General features: G+C 36.4%; 1 protein-coding gene across 1 annotated transcript; it reads left to right on the top strand.

Moving 5' to 3' along the window:
- Nucleotides 1-3,153: 3,153 nt before the first annotated feature.
- LOC149212924 (putative alkaline/neutral invertase F) lies at nt 3,154-17,066 on the top strand. Its single transcript, XM_089391931.1, has 5 exons — nt 3,154-3,341; nt 6,219-6,679; nt 7,820-8,251; nt 11,036-11,594; nt 16,562-17,066. Exons 2-5 carry the CDS (start codon nt 6,248-6,250, stop codon nt 16,855-16,857), a joined length of 1,719 nt encoding a protein of 572 aa, XP_089248057.1. The 5' UTR covers nt 3,154-3,341; nt 6,219-6,247; the 3' UTR covers nt 16,858-17,066.
- Nucleotides 17,067-17,538: the final 472 nt, after the last annotated feature.

Here is a 17,538-nt window from a genome sequence, read left to right as displayed (position 1 = left end):
TTACATGTATATACATTCCCTAACTGATTTCGATTAATAATTAATTTAAAAAAAATAAAATTTATGATATACTATTAATATAATTTATATTAAAAAATTAGTAGCTTATAAGTTAAATCTAATTATTTTTTTTATTCTAATATTAAATATTATTTTTTCCTTAATTAGAATTAGATACTCTTTCTTTGATTGGGGTGTTGGAATGCTACCAAGGTTTCACTAGGGAGCAATACAATACAACATGGATTCATATGGGGATATATATTAAAGAAAATATGATATAATATATTGAGCATATAATAGGGGGTAAAGGGTTTTCATATTGGTAGGTATAAAAAATGGAACTCAAAGTTAATGAAGAATATAGAGGGGTATAAAAAATATTAATGAAAAAATGAATACCTACAATATCTAGTGAAAGTAGGAGTTTTTTAAATTGGGAAGGTGTATTGGGTTCATATTGGTAGGGGGTTAAATAATGTGTTTTTTAGAGGTATTTTCCAATATGTAGTCAAATTAAGGGTATTATTTACTATGCCATGAACACATGTGATATGTTAGAGGTTCATAAGTGAAACCCCTGTTGAACATGTGAGGAGCGAGGGTTGGAGCTCACTACCCATTGTCTTCCATCGCATTTAAGATGGGAATGGTGTGGCTATCCCACCCCATGTAACCACACATTTTAATCGTCGAACATTCGTTTGCATTAATATGACAACTTTCATTCCATTTGCAAGCTCTTGGCTTGCTGCTTGTGGCTTTGTGCTTATTCTGCAAGCTCTGTGACATTCCCTCGCTACAGGTGGGATATTTCTCCCACGATGCTGACTTTGTGGAAACTTTGTTCGTTTGTTGCAGCTCTGTGTTCTTCTGCAATCCCTGTGGCACACTCATGTTGTAGGTGGGACATCTCTCTCACGACGTAAGCTTTGTGGGAACTCAGTTGCACAAAGGTCTCAAATCCCTGGAGGTCGACCTTCATTATGCATTGGGTGTTGATCTTTCAAGCATGGAGTGGAGTGATAGTGGTTGAGAAGTGACTTATAGGACGTCGGAAGCAACGATAGAGTGAGAATGGAAAGTGACTGGCAAGGATTCAAGCTTTGTTTGCAACATCTCTAGGCTTGGTGGGAAGACAATTATGGGGTAATTTTTTCTATGCCCATTCTTTGCAACATTCTCAATTTGTTAGTTATTGCATTGTGGACTTTGGTTTATAGTCTATAGGGCATCTTGGTTGTGTGTAATTTCATTGGTGTGTGTCCAAGATTTTATGGTTGTTGGACCCTACGTGGAACTTCTCTTTGTTTTTTTTATCCTCTGGCAGTTAAGTGTTAAATTTATGCTAATATTCTCGTGGACCCTGTCAACCTATTTCATTAGTTTTCTCTTCTACTAGGGGATGTCTTTAATTGAGCCTCTTTTATCTCTAAGTGTTATGCCTTACCAATGAATTCAATTTCGTTGGAGGTCTATCGACTGAGGCCCTCAGGGTCGACCTCGAGCTCAATCCCAAGCTTAGAATGTTGCGACCATATTCAATTCCTCCGCCCTTCCTAAAATCCAAGAGAAAATTAGTCAATTAGAAGTTGTAACTATAAATGACCACCAAACCTACTTTGAATGTAAAATCCAAGATGAAGTAGCCAATGAGGTTCTGACCTTGGTCATACCAGGGGACGATGAAGCCAATATCTCAATTCCATTACCTTCCATTCGTAAATGAAGGCGCTCCTAGGTAGGGTCCTGAAGGAAAAACACGAGGACCACAATGACATTATCTCTTGTCTTAATGAAATTCAATGAGTTCAATGCCACCAACACTTTTGTCTTGTCGGCTTGGATGCTCGTTTGGCCAACATAGAAGGCCATCTACAGTGTGGCCTCAATCCTCCAGCTTCAGCAGGCACAAGCACCCAAGATTTGGCCCCAGTCACTTTATTAAAAAATTGATGCTTCTTCCAACCTCTCAGCTTATGGTTTTTACTTTCAGTAGAATAATTTATTTAAGCAACTTTGTAGCTAACAGTAATTGACAACTGAATTTTGGTATATCTAGACTAGGACATGTCAACAACTTGTACTGCAAGTCAGTTTATTCTAGGATGGTTTTCATTGATAAAAGTAAACCACTCTCAACAATTCCGGTTTCCCTTGTGACAAACTGCGACAAAGCACATATTAAATAATGATATATGATTTTCTATAAAAATATTTTAAAACTATAGATTTTTTAATCAACAAAAAAATGCAATTGGATACTCCCTTTAAAATCTCTATAATCATATATATTATATATTTGTTTTTGTTAATTTAACCCATAGAGAGATTTGAACTTTAAATCTCATAATTTACACAACACTTCATAACACTTGATGAATTAATTACCACCTTGAACTAATCATATATATTTGATTATATATTATATTTACAAATATATACTTTATCACACTTTCACTAAGAATTCTAATTTATCTGTTTTTAAACTTTTTTTAATACTAACTTTAATTTTTTAATTTTAATTTTATTTTTATGTTCACTTTTTAACGCATTATCCGCCCTTTTTTCCTTTTTTTTTTTTTTAATTTTTAAATTACAACACTTCATGTGGTCCCACTTTGCTTTGATAAAACAAAATTTAAATCTAATTAATTTTTCCCCATCCACACTTTTTCTCACTTGGATTTCTCGATCGAGATGCATATAGACTTCTAGGTTAGGGACCCACCAAATGTTAGGTGCATGAGTTTCATGTGACAGCAACTTGAAATTCAATTTCACATATAAATATTAGCAAAGCCAAAACTAAAGGTCCCTTCGTTTTCATGAGTAGGCCTAGTTGATAACTCTAAACTTTTCTATTCAAGCTTACAGGCAATAGTCGGTAGCCTACTATTCTGTGGATTCGATCTCAGCCGGTCTCTACTCCACATACCGGCAATAACCAGCAATCCCGCGAAATTGCGTCGATCACGTTGCATTACAGCTGGCGTCACGGCTTGATCCCGTAACCACAACCGTAGATCACGAAACCGCTTACAGCTTCCGAAAAACCGCTTACTGCTTTTAATCGCCTCTACCTCGTTTCCACACACCCAAAACCTCGCTGGCGGAGATTTGTATCCACTATAAATACCAAGCTTGAAGACTATTTTCACTTTCCTTTCCCAGTTTCTCCTCCTGTGATTCGTGTAAGGAAGCTGCAGGGACTGCTCTGCGCAGCTTCCTTTTCAGAACAGGGTATCGATCGCCGATCCGGCTTAGTTTACGAGCCGACGGATGTTGCTTTCTTCGCTAGAGCTCCAAGGAAGGTCGGATCGGAAAATTTGAATCATACTGTAAGTTGATCGGGCTGTTTTCTTCGTTTTTTTCCTTCTGATAATAACGCGTTTACTTCAATATTTCACTTGGATCTTTCTGTTTTTAGCGTTAAACCTTTCTCCTTTATGATATTTTTGGAGTTGTCATTAAATTTTTATTTTATGATCATTCTGTACCTTGCACTAGATTTGCACTTTTATTTAGCCAGGGAGATAGATTTGGATTTTCAGAATGCTTCCTTGGGAATTTTTGTGTAGCATAACGTGAACACTTCTTATTCATTAGTAAAAGGCATGCCTTTAATTAGTTTCCCTTGGATCTGGCTTATATCCACCAAGAGTTTAAGTTTCCGTAGATTTCGAACATTGGAATTGTCTTCAGTAAAATATGTGGCATAACGTGCTTTCTTGTTATGTTATGGCAATTTCCCTGTTTGGATATCTTCAGTTCAATATTTTGATTGTATATTGGAAAAGATTGCAGAATTTTATAAGAGTTCCCCACCAAGAGTTTAAGTTTCCGTAGATTTTGAACATTGGAATTGTCTTCAGTAAAATTTGTAACATAACGTGCTTTCTTGTTATGTTATGGCAACTTTCTTGTTTGGATATCTTCAGTTTAATATTTTGATTGTATATTGGAAAAGATTGCAGAATATTATAAGAGTTCTCCACCCCATTTTTTATATATGTTCAGTCTTTTCTTCGTCACTGAAATATGATAATTTTTTTGGATCTTCTTACTCTTTAAATTGTGGGAAGGATTCAAATTTGCGATTTTGAGCTATACTGTGAACGGATCGCAATTGTTTTTTCGGTTTCTATAAACGAAACGTGTCTTCAATTCAATCTGATCACAAGGGCGGATTAAATTCAGCTTTAATGATTTTTGGACTGTTTTTGGAGAAGTGCTGAAGTTCATCTCGAGCAATTCCCCTTTTAATTTTCAATCAATTCATGGAAGATTTTAACTTTGCGAGTATTGACACTATTACCTGGTTCTTTAATTTTCCTTTTTCCCTTAGAAACGCTCTATAGGCGTGGTATCTTCCTCTGTCATTTTCACAAATTTACATTTTTGTTATTTATTTTTAATTTTTAATTTCCTTCTTTGTTTCCTGGGAAGTTCACTTGATACTTTCCTTCATTCCAATGTTGGCACTCAATGTAAACATTATTATGTACAAGCTTAAGCTTTATCATATAACTTACAAAAATAAAAAAAAACCTGTATTGGGAGTATAACAGTCCATACGACTACTAAGGCTGGACCCAATTGACTCAAATATGTGTACTTATGAAGAAAATATTAACATTTTCATTTATAAATGTTATATCTCTGCTTGTAAAAAATAAAAAGAAATTGAAGCATATTGATAGTATTTTATTTTAAATGTTCTATCTCTCTGCTTCGTCACCATCTGTAAAAGGAAGAATTTATTTTGCAATATTTCGTTCTATATAACTTAAATTCTTGATTGACACGAAGAAGAGTAAATTTTCTGTGAAACAAACTGGTAGTTTACATGTCCTTGCCCTTGTTCTCTTAATGAACGCGTTTACTGCATTCTCATGGGATCTTTCTGTGGTTTTTTTGTTGAATGGTGAGGCTTGTATATCATAAAGATATTTTATCTACTTTGTATGGGGTATATTCCTATACTTATCTTTTAACTGCATTCTCACCGGAACTTTCTCTGTTTTTCGTTAATAGGTGAGGCTTATGTATCATAAAGGTATTTGATCTTTGGTACTTGGTACACTTCTATACTTTCACTGCATGCTCATCGGAACTCTCTGTTTTTTGGTTGAAAGTTGAGGCCTATGTATCATAAAAGTATTTGATCTTTTTGCACTTGGTAGATTATTATACTTTCACTGCATTCTCACGGATCTTTCTGTCTTTTTGGTTGAAAGGTAACAGTTTTTGCATGGTTTTCTTTGGTGAAGTTTATTTCTCGACTGAATCTTTATACTGAATAATAAGTACGTGCTGCCGGTTTTGTTCGGTTCAGAACTTCTTTGGTTGTCAGTTCTTTAGCACATTCTGTTGGTCGGAAGATTGGTTTCCGAAAGAAGACGTGCTTTGCCTCAAATATTTGTGTTCCTGCTTCAGATTTTGCTTGGCTTTGTCCTTTCTCAAAGCTGCTTGTCCAATATTTCCAGCATTTGACTGCAGCTAGAGGTCCCTGAATAGTCGTGCTTAATTTTTACCTGTAAAGCATTAGTCGTGCTTAATTTTTGCCTGTAAAGCATGTGTTGAACGTTAATAGCTGTCAGTTAGTATTTAAGCTAAATGGTAACTACATTTGCTCACATTATTAATTTTGTCTGGTCAAGGCTACGACTGGTCCTGGTCCTCTTTTAAAGGAAATTTTGCTGCCTGAAACATCTGCTTTCAGAAAATTTTCTTTTTTCTGGACAAATTTGTTACTTATATGACAGTTTTATATGAGGATGAATTTGATTCTTTGAGATTGTTATTCAATAAAGCTGCTTGCGGCCTCAAATTTGCCTCTGTGAGGTTTATTTTACTTCCTTTTCTGTCTTGTTTCTTTGGACCCAGTGTGCTCCTGAACCGACTAGATTTATTTCACTGGATCAAATGTTCCTATTACTAAAGTAATTTTTCTTATTTGGGAATATTTTAATTTCAATTTCAGGCAAATATTTTGTTGCCAGGCCAGATTTGAAATTTATATGTAAAATTTGTTTGCTTTGTTTGAGACTATTGTATGTCCGTTTACGAGTTATGTTTTGAGGCCACGTGTTGTCTTAATTCACTAAAAGTTATTCCATGAGGCTAAAATTTAAATTTTCCTATTATTACAGTAAATTTCATTGTTTTCAGATTAAGTTTTTTGGTCATTTTTTCTGAATTCGCTTGTTTGTCAGTTTGTTTTGAAGTAAAGCAGGTTACATAAATGCCTAAAGACATGTTGAGCGTTTCTACACTTCCGTCAGAAATTCCTCAGGAAACAAGCATGAAGACTGCAGAGCCTCTCTATACTCTCAATGACAACGGTGCTTTTGATTTCTCAAAGCTTCTTGAGAAGCCAAGGCCTCTAAATATTGAGCGTCAGAGATCTTTTGATGAAAGGTCTCTCAGTGAACTTTCTGTGATGTCTCCCCACCTGCATTCCAGGAATGCAGACACACACTTTGAAGGAATGTTTTCACCCTGCAGAAGATCAGTTTCGGACACACCTAGATCATTTCATGCTTCCTTTGAACCACATCCTACGATTGCTGATGCTTGGGATACTCTGCGACGATCATTAGTATATTTTAGAGGGACACCAGTAGGGACCATTGCTGCCATGGACCATTCAGAGGAATTACTAAATTATAATCAGGTACAAGAGTTTTATTTTCTATTTGCAAGGCCTTAACTAAGTATAAATGCATCATTAAGTCCCTGCTCCCTTCTTACACTTAATTTGCATATGATTTTCGTCGAGCATTAATTTTTAAAACTTACTTCATGGGACAATTTACGTGATTCTTGTCAATCTTTTAATTTCGTCTTTTCTGATATAATTGGATCATAATTTTTGCCTTCAACCAAGAGTTTGTTCAAGTATTTCCTGGTCAAAATCTTGACTGATTTTAAGTAGGTGCTTGTACTCATCTTTTCTAATAGAATCTTCTCATTATTTGGCTCAATTTGTCAAATATAATAACTAGCCTATGAGGAAATCTACTCTAATTATTGAACTGTTATTCTAGAGTTCAAAGTTTCATGCATGTTTCCCATGGAATTTATTCTGACTGTACACTCATATTACTCTTTTATCTTTTTAACCTTCTCTGAAAGAAATGTGATTAATAGTCTCCTTGGAAGAAATTTTTAGTTTCATTTTTCGCTGATGTTTCCATTGTTATTCTGAGTTGAGATGCTAGAGGAAAATTTTATAGATGGGTATGCATTTTATTCTACATAATATTTAAAGATCTCCCAGTTTTTCATGATGTCTGGATATTTCTTTTTAAGCTCTAAAAGATAATTGTTTTGTCCATTTATCATAATATGTCAATGAAAAGGATGTCAAGTGCGACTCATGTGGGACAAAGTTTGTACAAAATTGTTAAGGGTACTAAAACAGAGATATTCCAAATTTTATTGATCCTGTTAAACTTATGTCCTTACTTCTATTGAGGGGTTGTTATTGGTCTTCTGCCTTCCTGGGGATGGAATTCCTACTTCGTTATTCTTGGTCCTTTCTCCTTGCTACCCTTCGAGGAGTCATTATTGGTCCTTTGTCTTCTTGGGGATGGAATTCCTACATTGGTATTATGAACTTCAGCTTGATTGTTGATTTCTGTGCATTTGATCAATCACTTATGTTTAGTTTTAAGAGCTAACCAGTATTTTTAAGTTGTGACAACCAGACATTTCAATGATGAATATTTTTTCCCTTTTAATTATGGGTGAGTTTGATGGCTATTAGTGATTCGGTTTCAAGCCTGTATCTGATTCCTTGCCACAATTTCAGGTATTTGTGAGGGACTTTATTCCTAGTGCTTTGGCATTTTTGATCAATGGTGAACCGGATATAGTAAAGAATTTCCTCTTGAAGACTCTTCGACTTCAAGCATGGGAGAAACAGATAGATCGTTTCACATTAGGAGAAGGGGTCATGCCTGCTAGTTTCAAAGTACTTCATGACCCAGTTCGTAATACTGATACGATGATTGCAGATTTTGGGGAGAGTGCGATAGGGAGAGTTGCTCCTGTTGATTCCGGATTTTGGTGGATCATCCTGTTGCGTGCATACACAAAGTCTACTGGAGATCATTCACTAGCAGATATGCCCGACTGTCAACGAGGAATGAGGCTTATACTGACATTATGCCTTTCAGAGGGTTTTGACACGTTTCCCACACTCCTTTGTGCTGATGGTTGCTGTATGGTTGACCGCAGAATGGTGAGATCTATGGGAACTGTATTTTTTGGTAAATAAATTTTGTATTCTACTACAGTAGCAATAGAGAAATTACATGTATATCATGAAAGCAATGGGTCTGGTTCTAATTTGGTTGGAAGTCATGGCTTTAAGTTTTAACAACAGTCTGATTCATAGCTATCAACATATGTCTTGATACTAAAAAGGACAGAGATTTGAAGTAGAGTTTTTTTCCATCCTATAGAACTATCAACTGATTTGCTTCTGCTATTTAAGAAAGTATCCATATCCATATTATCAAAAGGCACAAATAACCATCCTGGCTGTAGCTGGTTCATATTTTCTCATTGGCATACTAAGGAAAGTTTGCTGGATATGCCATCACCCAAGTCTTGATGGTTGGACATCTTCGTCCTGATCGCAGTGGTTAGTTGGAACAGGGGGCCTTTTTCACCATCTGAACAAGATTTATCACCCACCTCCCAAAGACTACTAAATGATTGATTCTCATGTTTGACAGGATATGCTCTGAAATATGAAGAGTTTCAGCTGACATGTCCTCAATTAAGTGGAGTTTTGTCATTGATCGTGCATGCTCATCTTTATGGTCCATGCCCTCTGTTCCTTGTGCTTGACATTCTAGTTGTCATTGATCTGGGTCTGCTGCTTCTAGGGCAACAGTTCTTTCTTCATATAGAAAATAAGGTCCCAAAATTTGTTATCTTCATCAGTTTTTCATTGGAGGTCTTGGGTCCACATAGTGATTCACTCCCCTATGTCCTGTGCAATGCCTGCTACGATGTGTCTTATCCCCCAATCCTGAGTCCACTGCCTTCTTGAAGATACACCTCTTGTCCCTGTTGTTTTTGGGTTAGCCAGAAAAATATTGAAGGTCAATTGAGTCCATCATCTTCTGATGTCACCTTTTCTGCAGTGTCCGAACTCTTCTACTTGTTCTCCCCACATGTATCACACGGTGAGCATTGATGGCGACTCAATAGAAATTCATAATTTTGTCCTATTTGTAGTGTGAATTCTTGCCCTTATGGTGAGGATTGACCATCTCACCTTAGGAGGACTGTGCTTGGAAGAGGCTTGTCTGCCTCCATGGAAGTTTAGCTTGACTCAGCCACCTCCTGAGCATCCTCCTGTGAAACTTTACAATAGTTCTCTCTCCATTCTCTATTTTCAATACATTCCAGAATATTCAGGATATCTCTAACATACTAATTGGGTATTTAGTGCTCGGCTTGTGAATTCTCTTATTCCTCTCATTCCATATATTCCAAATGAGAAATCCCAGAATATTTTCCCAGATCCTTTTTAGAATTTCTGATTTGAAGTCAAAGAAGTTCTAACTTAATGGTATTTTGGATCTCCTTGTCTTCTGCTCTTCTCATTCTGCTTACTGCCATTCTAACAGAATCATGCAATTTTACACTGTATAAAGATATGAACCCTCTCTTGCAAAGGTTTTTGCATGTGAGTACTCTCTTTCTGACAACAAGCCATAGAAAAGCTGAGAATTAAGGAATTTGGATTCCATACCAGGTCTATCTCTTAGTATCTTGTGAGATCAGTTGATTGTATGCTTGGTTAACTGTGTATGTTCCTGATTCAGACAGTCCCCATCTTGATCTATCTTTACCTGCCCTCTTTGGAAGTTTAGCTTGACTCAGCCACCTCCTGAGCATCCTCCTGTGAAACTTTACAATAGTTCTCTCTCCAGTCTCTATTTTCAACATTCCAGAATATTCAGGATATCTCTAACATACTAATTGGGTATTTAGTGCTCGGCTTGTGAATTCTCTTATTCCTCTCATTCCATATATTCCAAATGAGAAATCCCAGAATATTTTCCCAGATCCTTTTTAGAATTTCTGATTTGAAGTCAAAGAAGTTCTAACTTCTTAATGGTATTTTGGATCTCCTTGTCTTCTGCTCTTCTCATTCTGCTTACTGCCATTCTAACAGAATCATGCAATTTTACACTGTATAAAGATATGAACCCTCTCTTGCAAAGGTTTTTGCATGTGAGTACTCTCTTTCTGACGACAAGCCATAGAAAAGCTGAGAATTAAGGAATTTGGATTCCATACCAGGTCTATCTCTTAGTATCTTGTGAGAACAGTTGATTGTATGCTTGGTTAACTGTGTATGTTCCTGATTCAGACAGTCCCCATCTTGATCTATCTTTACCTGCCCTCTTTGGAATCAGTGTCCTTCCTATTATAGGTGACCCTTCACCTCATCACTTATTCCCCAAGGCCACTGGTCTAGAGGTTTCCATTCCCTGCTCATCCAATGTGTATTCTGAGGATTCTCTTTCCCTCTCCAATATTTGTTTATCCTGTACCAACCAGTTCTCTCTAAAATTTCTCTTGCTTATGCTAGGGCATCATCATTTTTTCTAAATTCATTCTGTTCCCATGCATCTTCCCAGTAAGGAGTTTGATTACCATCTCATATCCCCCAAATCATTGCTGCTAGTGCTGAGAAGACATATATAAGAATTGCTTGTAGGACATTTTGAATGAGAGAGTTCTACCTTCTAAATGGAGAAATCTTAAAGTCAAGCCCTTTAGCTTTGATCTAACTGGGGCTCCTTTGGGAACTTTAGCTTATTTATTCACTATATGTATGTAGTTAAACGCTCATTTTATTTATCTAATAATTTCTTGGCATGCCTTGGTTCACTTACATTCCTTGTTTTGATATTTTGATTTTACCAACAACTAAATGAATTAGCTAACTGTCCTGGTTTGAGAATTTATGTGTAATTTTAAACTATTTTCTTTTCTGCAGGGCATTTATGGTTATCCAATTGAAATTCAGGCATTGTTTTTCATGGCACTTAGATGTGCTCGACAGTTGCTTAAACCAGAAGCTGGAGGAAAAGAATTTATAGAGCGAATTGATAAGCGCTTACATGCATTAAGTTATCACATGCGAAGTTATTTCTGGCTTGACTTTCAGCAGCTTAATGACATCTATAGATACAAAACTGAAGAGTACTCTCACACTGCTGTGAATAAGTTTAATGTCATTCCTGATTCTCTTCCAGATTGGGTATTTGACTTCATGCCAATGAGAGGTGGTTATTTTATTGGCAATGTGAGTCCTGCAAGGATGGACTTCAGATGGTTTTGTCTGGGAAATTGTGTTGCAATTTTGTCATGTTTGGCAACCCCTGAGCAATCCCTGGCAATCATGGATCTTATTGAAGAGCGGTGGGATGAGCTGGTTGGGGAAATGCCTCTCAAGGTGTCTTACCCTGCGATAGAAAATCATGAATGGCGAATTGTAACCGGTTGTGATCCAAAGAATACCAGATGGAGCTACCATAATGGAGGATCTTGGCCAGGTAAGAGCTTCTCAATCATTATCTCGTGTGCCATATATAATTGATACTTGTATGCCAACAGAAATTTCAGAAAGGTAAATTATGATCTTCTAACTTTTACTAAAGCTGTAAGCAACTTAATCAATGTGTTACATCTGTTTATTGTTAATTGAAGGTTGGGTTAAACTGGATTTTCTTTGTTTCATTGATCTATCTGTAATTCTTCACCTTCCCATAGTATTTGCCTTATTTCTTTAATTATAAACTCAATTATTCCTGTTGCAAAGTGGGTCCATGTTTTGTTGCTATTTTAGTATTTTGATATAACTGCAAATAAGATAAGATAAACATATCAATGTCCAATAAATGATCAAATATCTTGGTCAATTGGGCTGACAAAAAGATATAATCAACAATAAGCACTTGCAGGAGTGCCTAGGGGTACTATGAAAGCATAACATAAGCTAGCTGCGAAACTAATTCTACATTTGTAATGCATGAAAGAGCATCAAATAATTTCAGAAAAGAGAAAGAGGAGCGGGCAGTAGATACAATGGCAAGTCCCTAACTCAATATCGGTATCATAGATGGAAATAAGGGTAGGGGTGGGGAGGAGTAGAAGGGGTCACCTGCAGAGAATAAGAGATCTTAATGCAATGAAATTTGTTGTTTAGTCCTCTGCTTATTATCCTATAAGAACACAATTTTGACACTATCAAACGTCACTCACGCTGGAATTGAACAACTGTACATCCAAGTTCATAAAATGGGAGCACAGGAAATGGCACATTAGGTGGGGGATGCATCAAATAAAGGAATGGTGTACACTGTTTAAGAAAGTTTGAGAGATTAATATAATCAAATGATTTAATAAGTAGAAGTCAAAGCAAAAGCTTTAAGTGGCTGAATTGCTCTAGAAATAGTTTCGACGTGACACTGGAATAATCTTGAGTTTTGAGAGGGGAGTGAACATAATTCAATGATCATATTGGCACACATTCCAATAAATTACTGCAGGATATGTAAAACAGCACTTGTTTTCCAATTATCATTTCTTCTTTATGTATAGTCATTCAGTGAAGGAGAAGGGATTGGCCTTTGCAGTTGTTGGTTGCTTCTTAGAAGTTGTTGCTGGACATTGTATGAAGAGAACAGAGCGAGATCCACTGAGAATAGGTAACAACAAGCTATGAAACAAACAAGGTAGCGAGTACACTGAAAACTAGAGGAATTCCTATTATGGAAGTCTAACCTTTCTCTACATGTGTGCTGACATATATTGATGAAAATGTGCAAACATCTTCTTTTCTCGATGAAAACTATCGATAAGGATAAGTGAGGTTAGCGTGCTGGATAGTACAGGAAAATCACTTCCCTTGATTTAGCTGATGCCAGCAAGGATCCATTAACCTTGTAAGTGCTTACAGGGAGCTCTTGGTTTGGCTGATGGTGACAAGGTAGTCTTATAGTGATAGCAATGATATATAGTTATGAAACTAAATCCCTTGTGCTCAAATTGAAATGTGATTGAGCCTGGGACTCAAATCAGGGTTGTAATTGACTGCTAGTCATAGCACTCATGATTTCATTTCACACTTCTACCTCAACTTGGGAGGGGACTTTCCCGCTAGTGGACAGTCTGTTCATTGGTAGGAGAATAGTCTTATTGATAACCTTATGGATCAACCTAAGTAATGAGTTGAAGACTCGGTGCAGTGCAACGGGTGTTTACAAATTGTTGTGAGACACTGAAGCATCATGCCTGTCCTGTGCGATAGAACAGTTTATGCTGCTAGAAAAGTCCGATATGTAACCCTGGCAAGTTCAATAGCCAGATTAGCCACATTCAAATACACACAAACATTCAAATACACAGTTAACAGAGAAGCCTCAGAGGCGAGGTAAGCTGATTGAGGAGGAAAGTGTTCCCATGATTTCATCACACACTTTTACCTCAACTTGGGAGGGGACTTTCCTGCTAGTGGACAGTTTGTAAATCGGTAGAAGAATAGTCTTATTTATAACCTTATGGATCAACCCAACTAATGACCCGGTGCAGTGCAAAGGGTGTTTACAAATTGTTGTGAGACACACTGAAGCATCATGCCTTTCCTGTGTAATAGAACAGTTTATGCTGCTAGAAAGGTCTGATGTGTAACCCTGGCAAGTTCAATAGCCAAATTAACCACATTCAAATACACACTGACATTCAAATACACAGTTAACAGAGAAACCTCAGAGGCAAGGTAAGTTGACTGAGAAGGGATGAAAGTGTTCCCCTAGTAGACAGGTACCAGTAAAAGCAGGAGCTTACTGGACAACCTTGGGAACCTATCATACTTATAAAGTCCATCACTGACATCTTTCCACTATCTAAGGTTATTTGTGCATGTAATGTCCAGAGGAGTAATCTTGGACAAGTACACTATCTTTCTTGGTTATGCATTTGGATCTCCCTTGTAGAAGTTGTGGAATGTCCCAAATACCCCATCTCTATTCAGATTGTTGTAGATGGTCTGAGGATATTTAGTAGCACTACCCAAGTGCAATTGCTGCACTATATTCAGAGAGTAAATCGGTTGGAAGAGGTTCAAGGGTTGTGACATATTCATTGATTTCCATTTCTACTACAGTTTCATCTATTTTTCATGTGGACATATGTTGTTTCAATTATAATTCTATGCAATGATGTTGATAGCACTTCGATCTGTTAAAAATGTTATGTAGGTAGATCGTCTTAGGTCTAGGCAGGGATCTGTTGCGCTCATTGTGAATTCCTTGCTAGTTAAATTAAGATATCCCCTATGGTATGTACTATGACTACGAGTCTACGACTGCAAAGAAGGTCGAATAACTACAGAAGGATGTTGAAGACTGACAAGATTTGGAACAATTCGAATATCTGAGATCTCATTGATTGAACAAATTTAGAAGTTAGATGATGTTATTCGAGGGAACACTAAACAAAGAGTCTTGCTTTTAAGAAATTTGATATATATACACTAATAAAACTGAGTTAACTGAAATGTCCCTCCAAACCCCCAGAAACGCTGTTCAGAGTTTCGGAAACAGAAATGGGTACGAAATGGCACTGAAATGTTTCAGTTTTTTTTGGAAATTCAGGATCCTATTTCTGAAACGTTTCAGTTTTTTTGGAAACGCATGATCCTATTTCTAAAACGTTTCAGTATTTTTGGAAACGCAGTGTCCTATTTATGAAACATTTTGGGCATTTTTAAGTGTTTTGGATCCGTTTCCAGAGTTGCCGGACATGGATATGACGTTGAATGCCATATCTCATATGACTTTGTTTAATGAGGAGGCACCAATAATTGCATCTTCAAGTGGACACGGCAGCAATGCTCCCACTCATGGAGAGGATCCAAATGTTGATGTGGATCTTAATTACATAGATGGAGACAATAAATGTAATTTATGATGTTTTAAACTTTTGAACAATGAACATTGAATTCCATATTTTCATATGATAGTAAACTGCCAGTCATAGTTCATTTTGTAATTTGTACTATTACTATATAGTGTGCATTTAGCATCATTAATTTTGGTGATGATGTTGATGATTGAAATTGGAAACAGAAACTTGATTATATGTTGAATGCTATAATAATCATTAATGCTGAATTGATGATGATGATTTGTTTATGTTGAATTCATGATGATGATTATGTATTTTTAAATATAGAATCTAGATTCTAAAAGATGAATGATAAGATGAAAAATTTATTTTGATATATATATATACACATGTCATTTCCTTGCCATATCGTATCTGGATTTTTTGAAAATTCTCCGTACCCGTTTCAAACCCCGTTTCCGTATCTGTTTCAGTGCATCTTAGTGATAAAACAATGGAATCTTTAGAAACACATGTTATCAAGGTGATTACTCTTTTGCGGTTGTCTCTTTGTCCCATTGTTCTCATACGTATTAGTAGGGATATCCATCCTAAACCTTGCAGTAAAGATTCTTGACAAGGATGAATTTCATGATACGTACATGCTTCTTTGAAGCGTGGATGTTTCAAATTTTTGTGGGGAGTAGCCTAGCATTCTTATGGTGTAATGTGTCAAGCAGAATATGTTCATATCATAGGAAGTTAAAGAAGGTTGTGGTTTCCTGTCTATTAGCAACTACTTATGCACTGGAATACAATAAAATTTGTGACTGGATGTTCTCTTATCTCTCCATCTTTTGTTTTATTGTTGCAATTTACGCATATACAGCAATTCTGTGATAAACTATTTGTTCATTTCCTCTTTTATATTTTCCTGTCTTTTTTGTTTTGTTCCGTGGATTTCCCTCAATGGGAGCAGCTCATGTATGAATTCTGTTTGAATCTTTTTTCTGCAATCCACGGAACAGTCAATTATTTATTGTCATTTTACATCAAGATTCCATTAAAACCTACTTCAAACTAAGCCTAAAGTTGTCCCTTTTCTTTTTATACCTTCTAACACTTCCAGAACAAATTCCTGGAGAAAAAGATTGGTTTTACCAGATCTCCAGTGGCATTCTACATTTTCTCATAAGACGTAAAAAGTTCAATACTTCCTCGTAAATTTGTGAATCTTGTCTTGTCTATAAATCATAAGTTGCCAGCATTATGTACATAAGTTGCAGATATTTGATATTATGCTAGATCTTTCCATGATATTTTTGATCCTTCAAATTGCTATTATAGTTCGTTTTAGTTCTTTGGTTGATAGCCAGAGTTATTAAGAATAATATGGTGAGCCGATCTGAAATCCAATTTCATATATGTAGATGTGCATTTTCTTATTTGAAGAATCATCAATCTTGTCAGTTCAAAATCAATTCACTCTCTTGGCAAGAAACATTATTGAACTGATAGCTAGCTGTTGCAAGGAATCATTTATCGTGACTACAGTTTTGGATATGTTTTTAGGAAGCTGTTAAGACCTTTTCTCTAACTGTTTTATTTAATTTTCTTGTCATGATTTTTGCAGTACTTCTGTGGTTGCTCACTGCTGCCTGCATCAAAACTGGAAGGCCACATATTGCAAAACGAGCAATTGAACTTGCAGAACGGAGATTATCTAAAGATGGATGGCCTGAATACTATGATGGTAAACTTGGAAGATACATTGGAAAGCAAGCTCGGAAATTTCAGACTTGGTCTGTTGCTGGCTATCTGGTAGCTAAGATGATGCTTGAAGATCCATCTCACTTAGGTATGATATCACTTGAGGAAGACAAGAAGATAAAGCCGCCACTCACCAGATCACATTCCTGGACATGTTGAAGTCCATCGTTAGGGGAATCAATCCTTTTCTCTTGTATAATGGATAGGCCCATCCCTGTTCATAATCTTGTATAATTTCTGTGGCATTTTACTTGTTTGTTCACTCCAGGACCGAAGAAGGAGCCAACTTTGATTTCTTCTTTGATGTACTGGAGTCTGGACTATAATTATTTGATGGAAAGACAAGATGCTGAGGCACTTGGAGTTTACCTGAGCATATTAAAGGTCCCACATGGAATTAGACATCAGAAGTTTCAAATGCAAGGTACTATTCGCTGTGTTATATAGCACAGAGCTCTACAAACATCTATCTTTCCATATGGGGACCTCGGCTACAGTATCTTGGTGAGTCTGAGCATTACAACAAGGTTTCATTCAGAGTTGGGCTCTTGATAGACACACGCACAAATGGACAGTCAATTTAACAGCAGCATATCTGCTTACTGAGTAACTTTATGACCTCCTAACTCGTAGTAATAAAGCAAATGGGATGTGATTGCATGGCATTTTGCTTGAATAAGAATTTCAAGACTTTGACTTAATAATGATTCTGATAAAAATACCTGCATGGCATTTTGCTCGAATAAGAATTTCAAGACTGAACTAAAAATGATTCTGATAAAATACCTATATATAACTCTTTGATTATGGGTGATTCGGCTCACTTGAAACATCAGGCTT

The sequence above is a fragment of the Pinus tabuliformis genome, chromosome 1_1, assembly GCF_031772625.1.
Source record: "Pinus tabuliformis cultivar Carrire ecotype Pingquan chromosome 1_1, CPIR1, whole genome shotgun sequence".
Taxonomy (NCBI): Eukaryota; Viridiplantae; Streptophyta; class Pinopsida; order Pinales; family Pinaceae; genus Pinus; species Pinus tabuliformis.
The sequence above is the reverse complement of the archived record's forward strand: the minus strand, read 5'-3'. Positions and strand labels throughout refer to the sequence as shown.

What these genes read in the sequence shown, in the direction of transcription:
- LOC149212924 (XM_089391931.1), top strand. Translation starts at nt 6,248, where the DNA reads ATGCCTAAAGACATGTTGAGCGTTTCTACACTTCCGTCAGAAATTCCT. An exon ending in AATTACTAAATTATAATCAG is followed by an intron (nt 6,680 to 7,819) that starts GTACAAGAGTTT and finishes CCACAATTTCAG; the next exon opens with GTATTTGTGAGGGACTTTAT. An exon ending in TAATGGAGGATCTTGGCCAG is followed by an intron (nt 11,595 to 16,561) that starts GTAAGAGCTTCT and finishes TGATTTTTGCAG; the next exon opens with TACTTCTGTGGTTGCTCACT.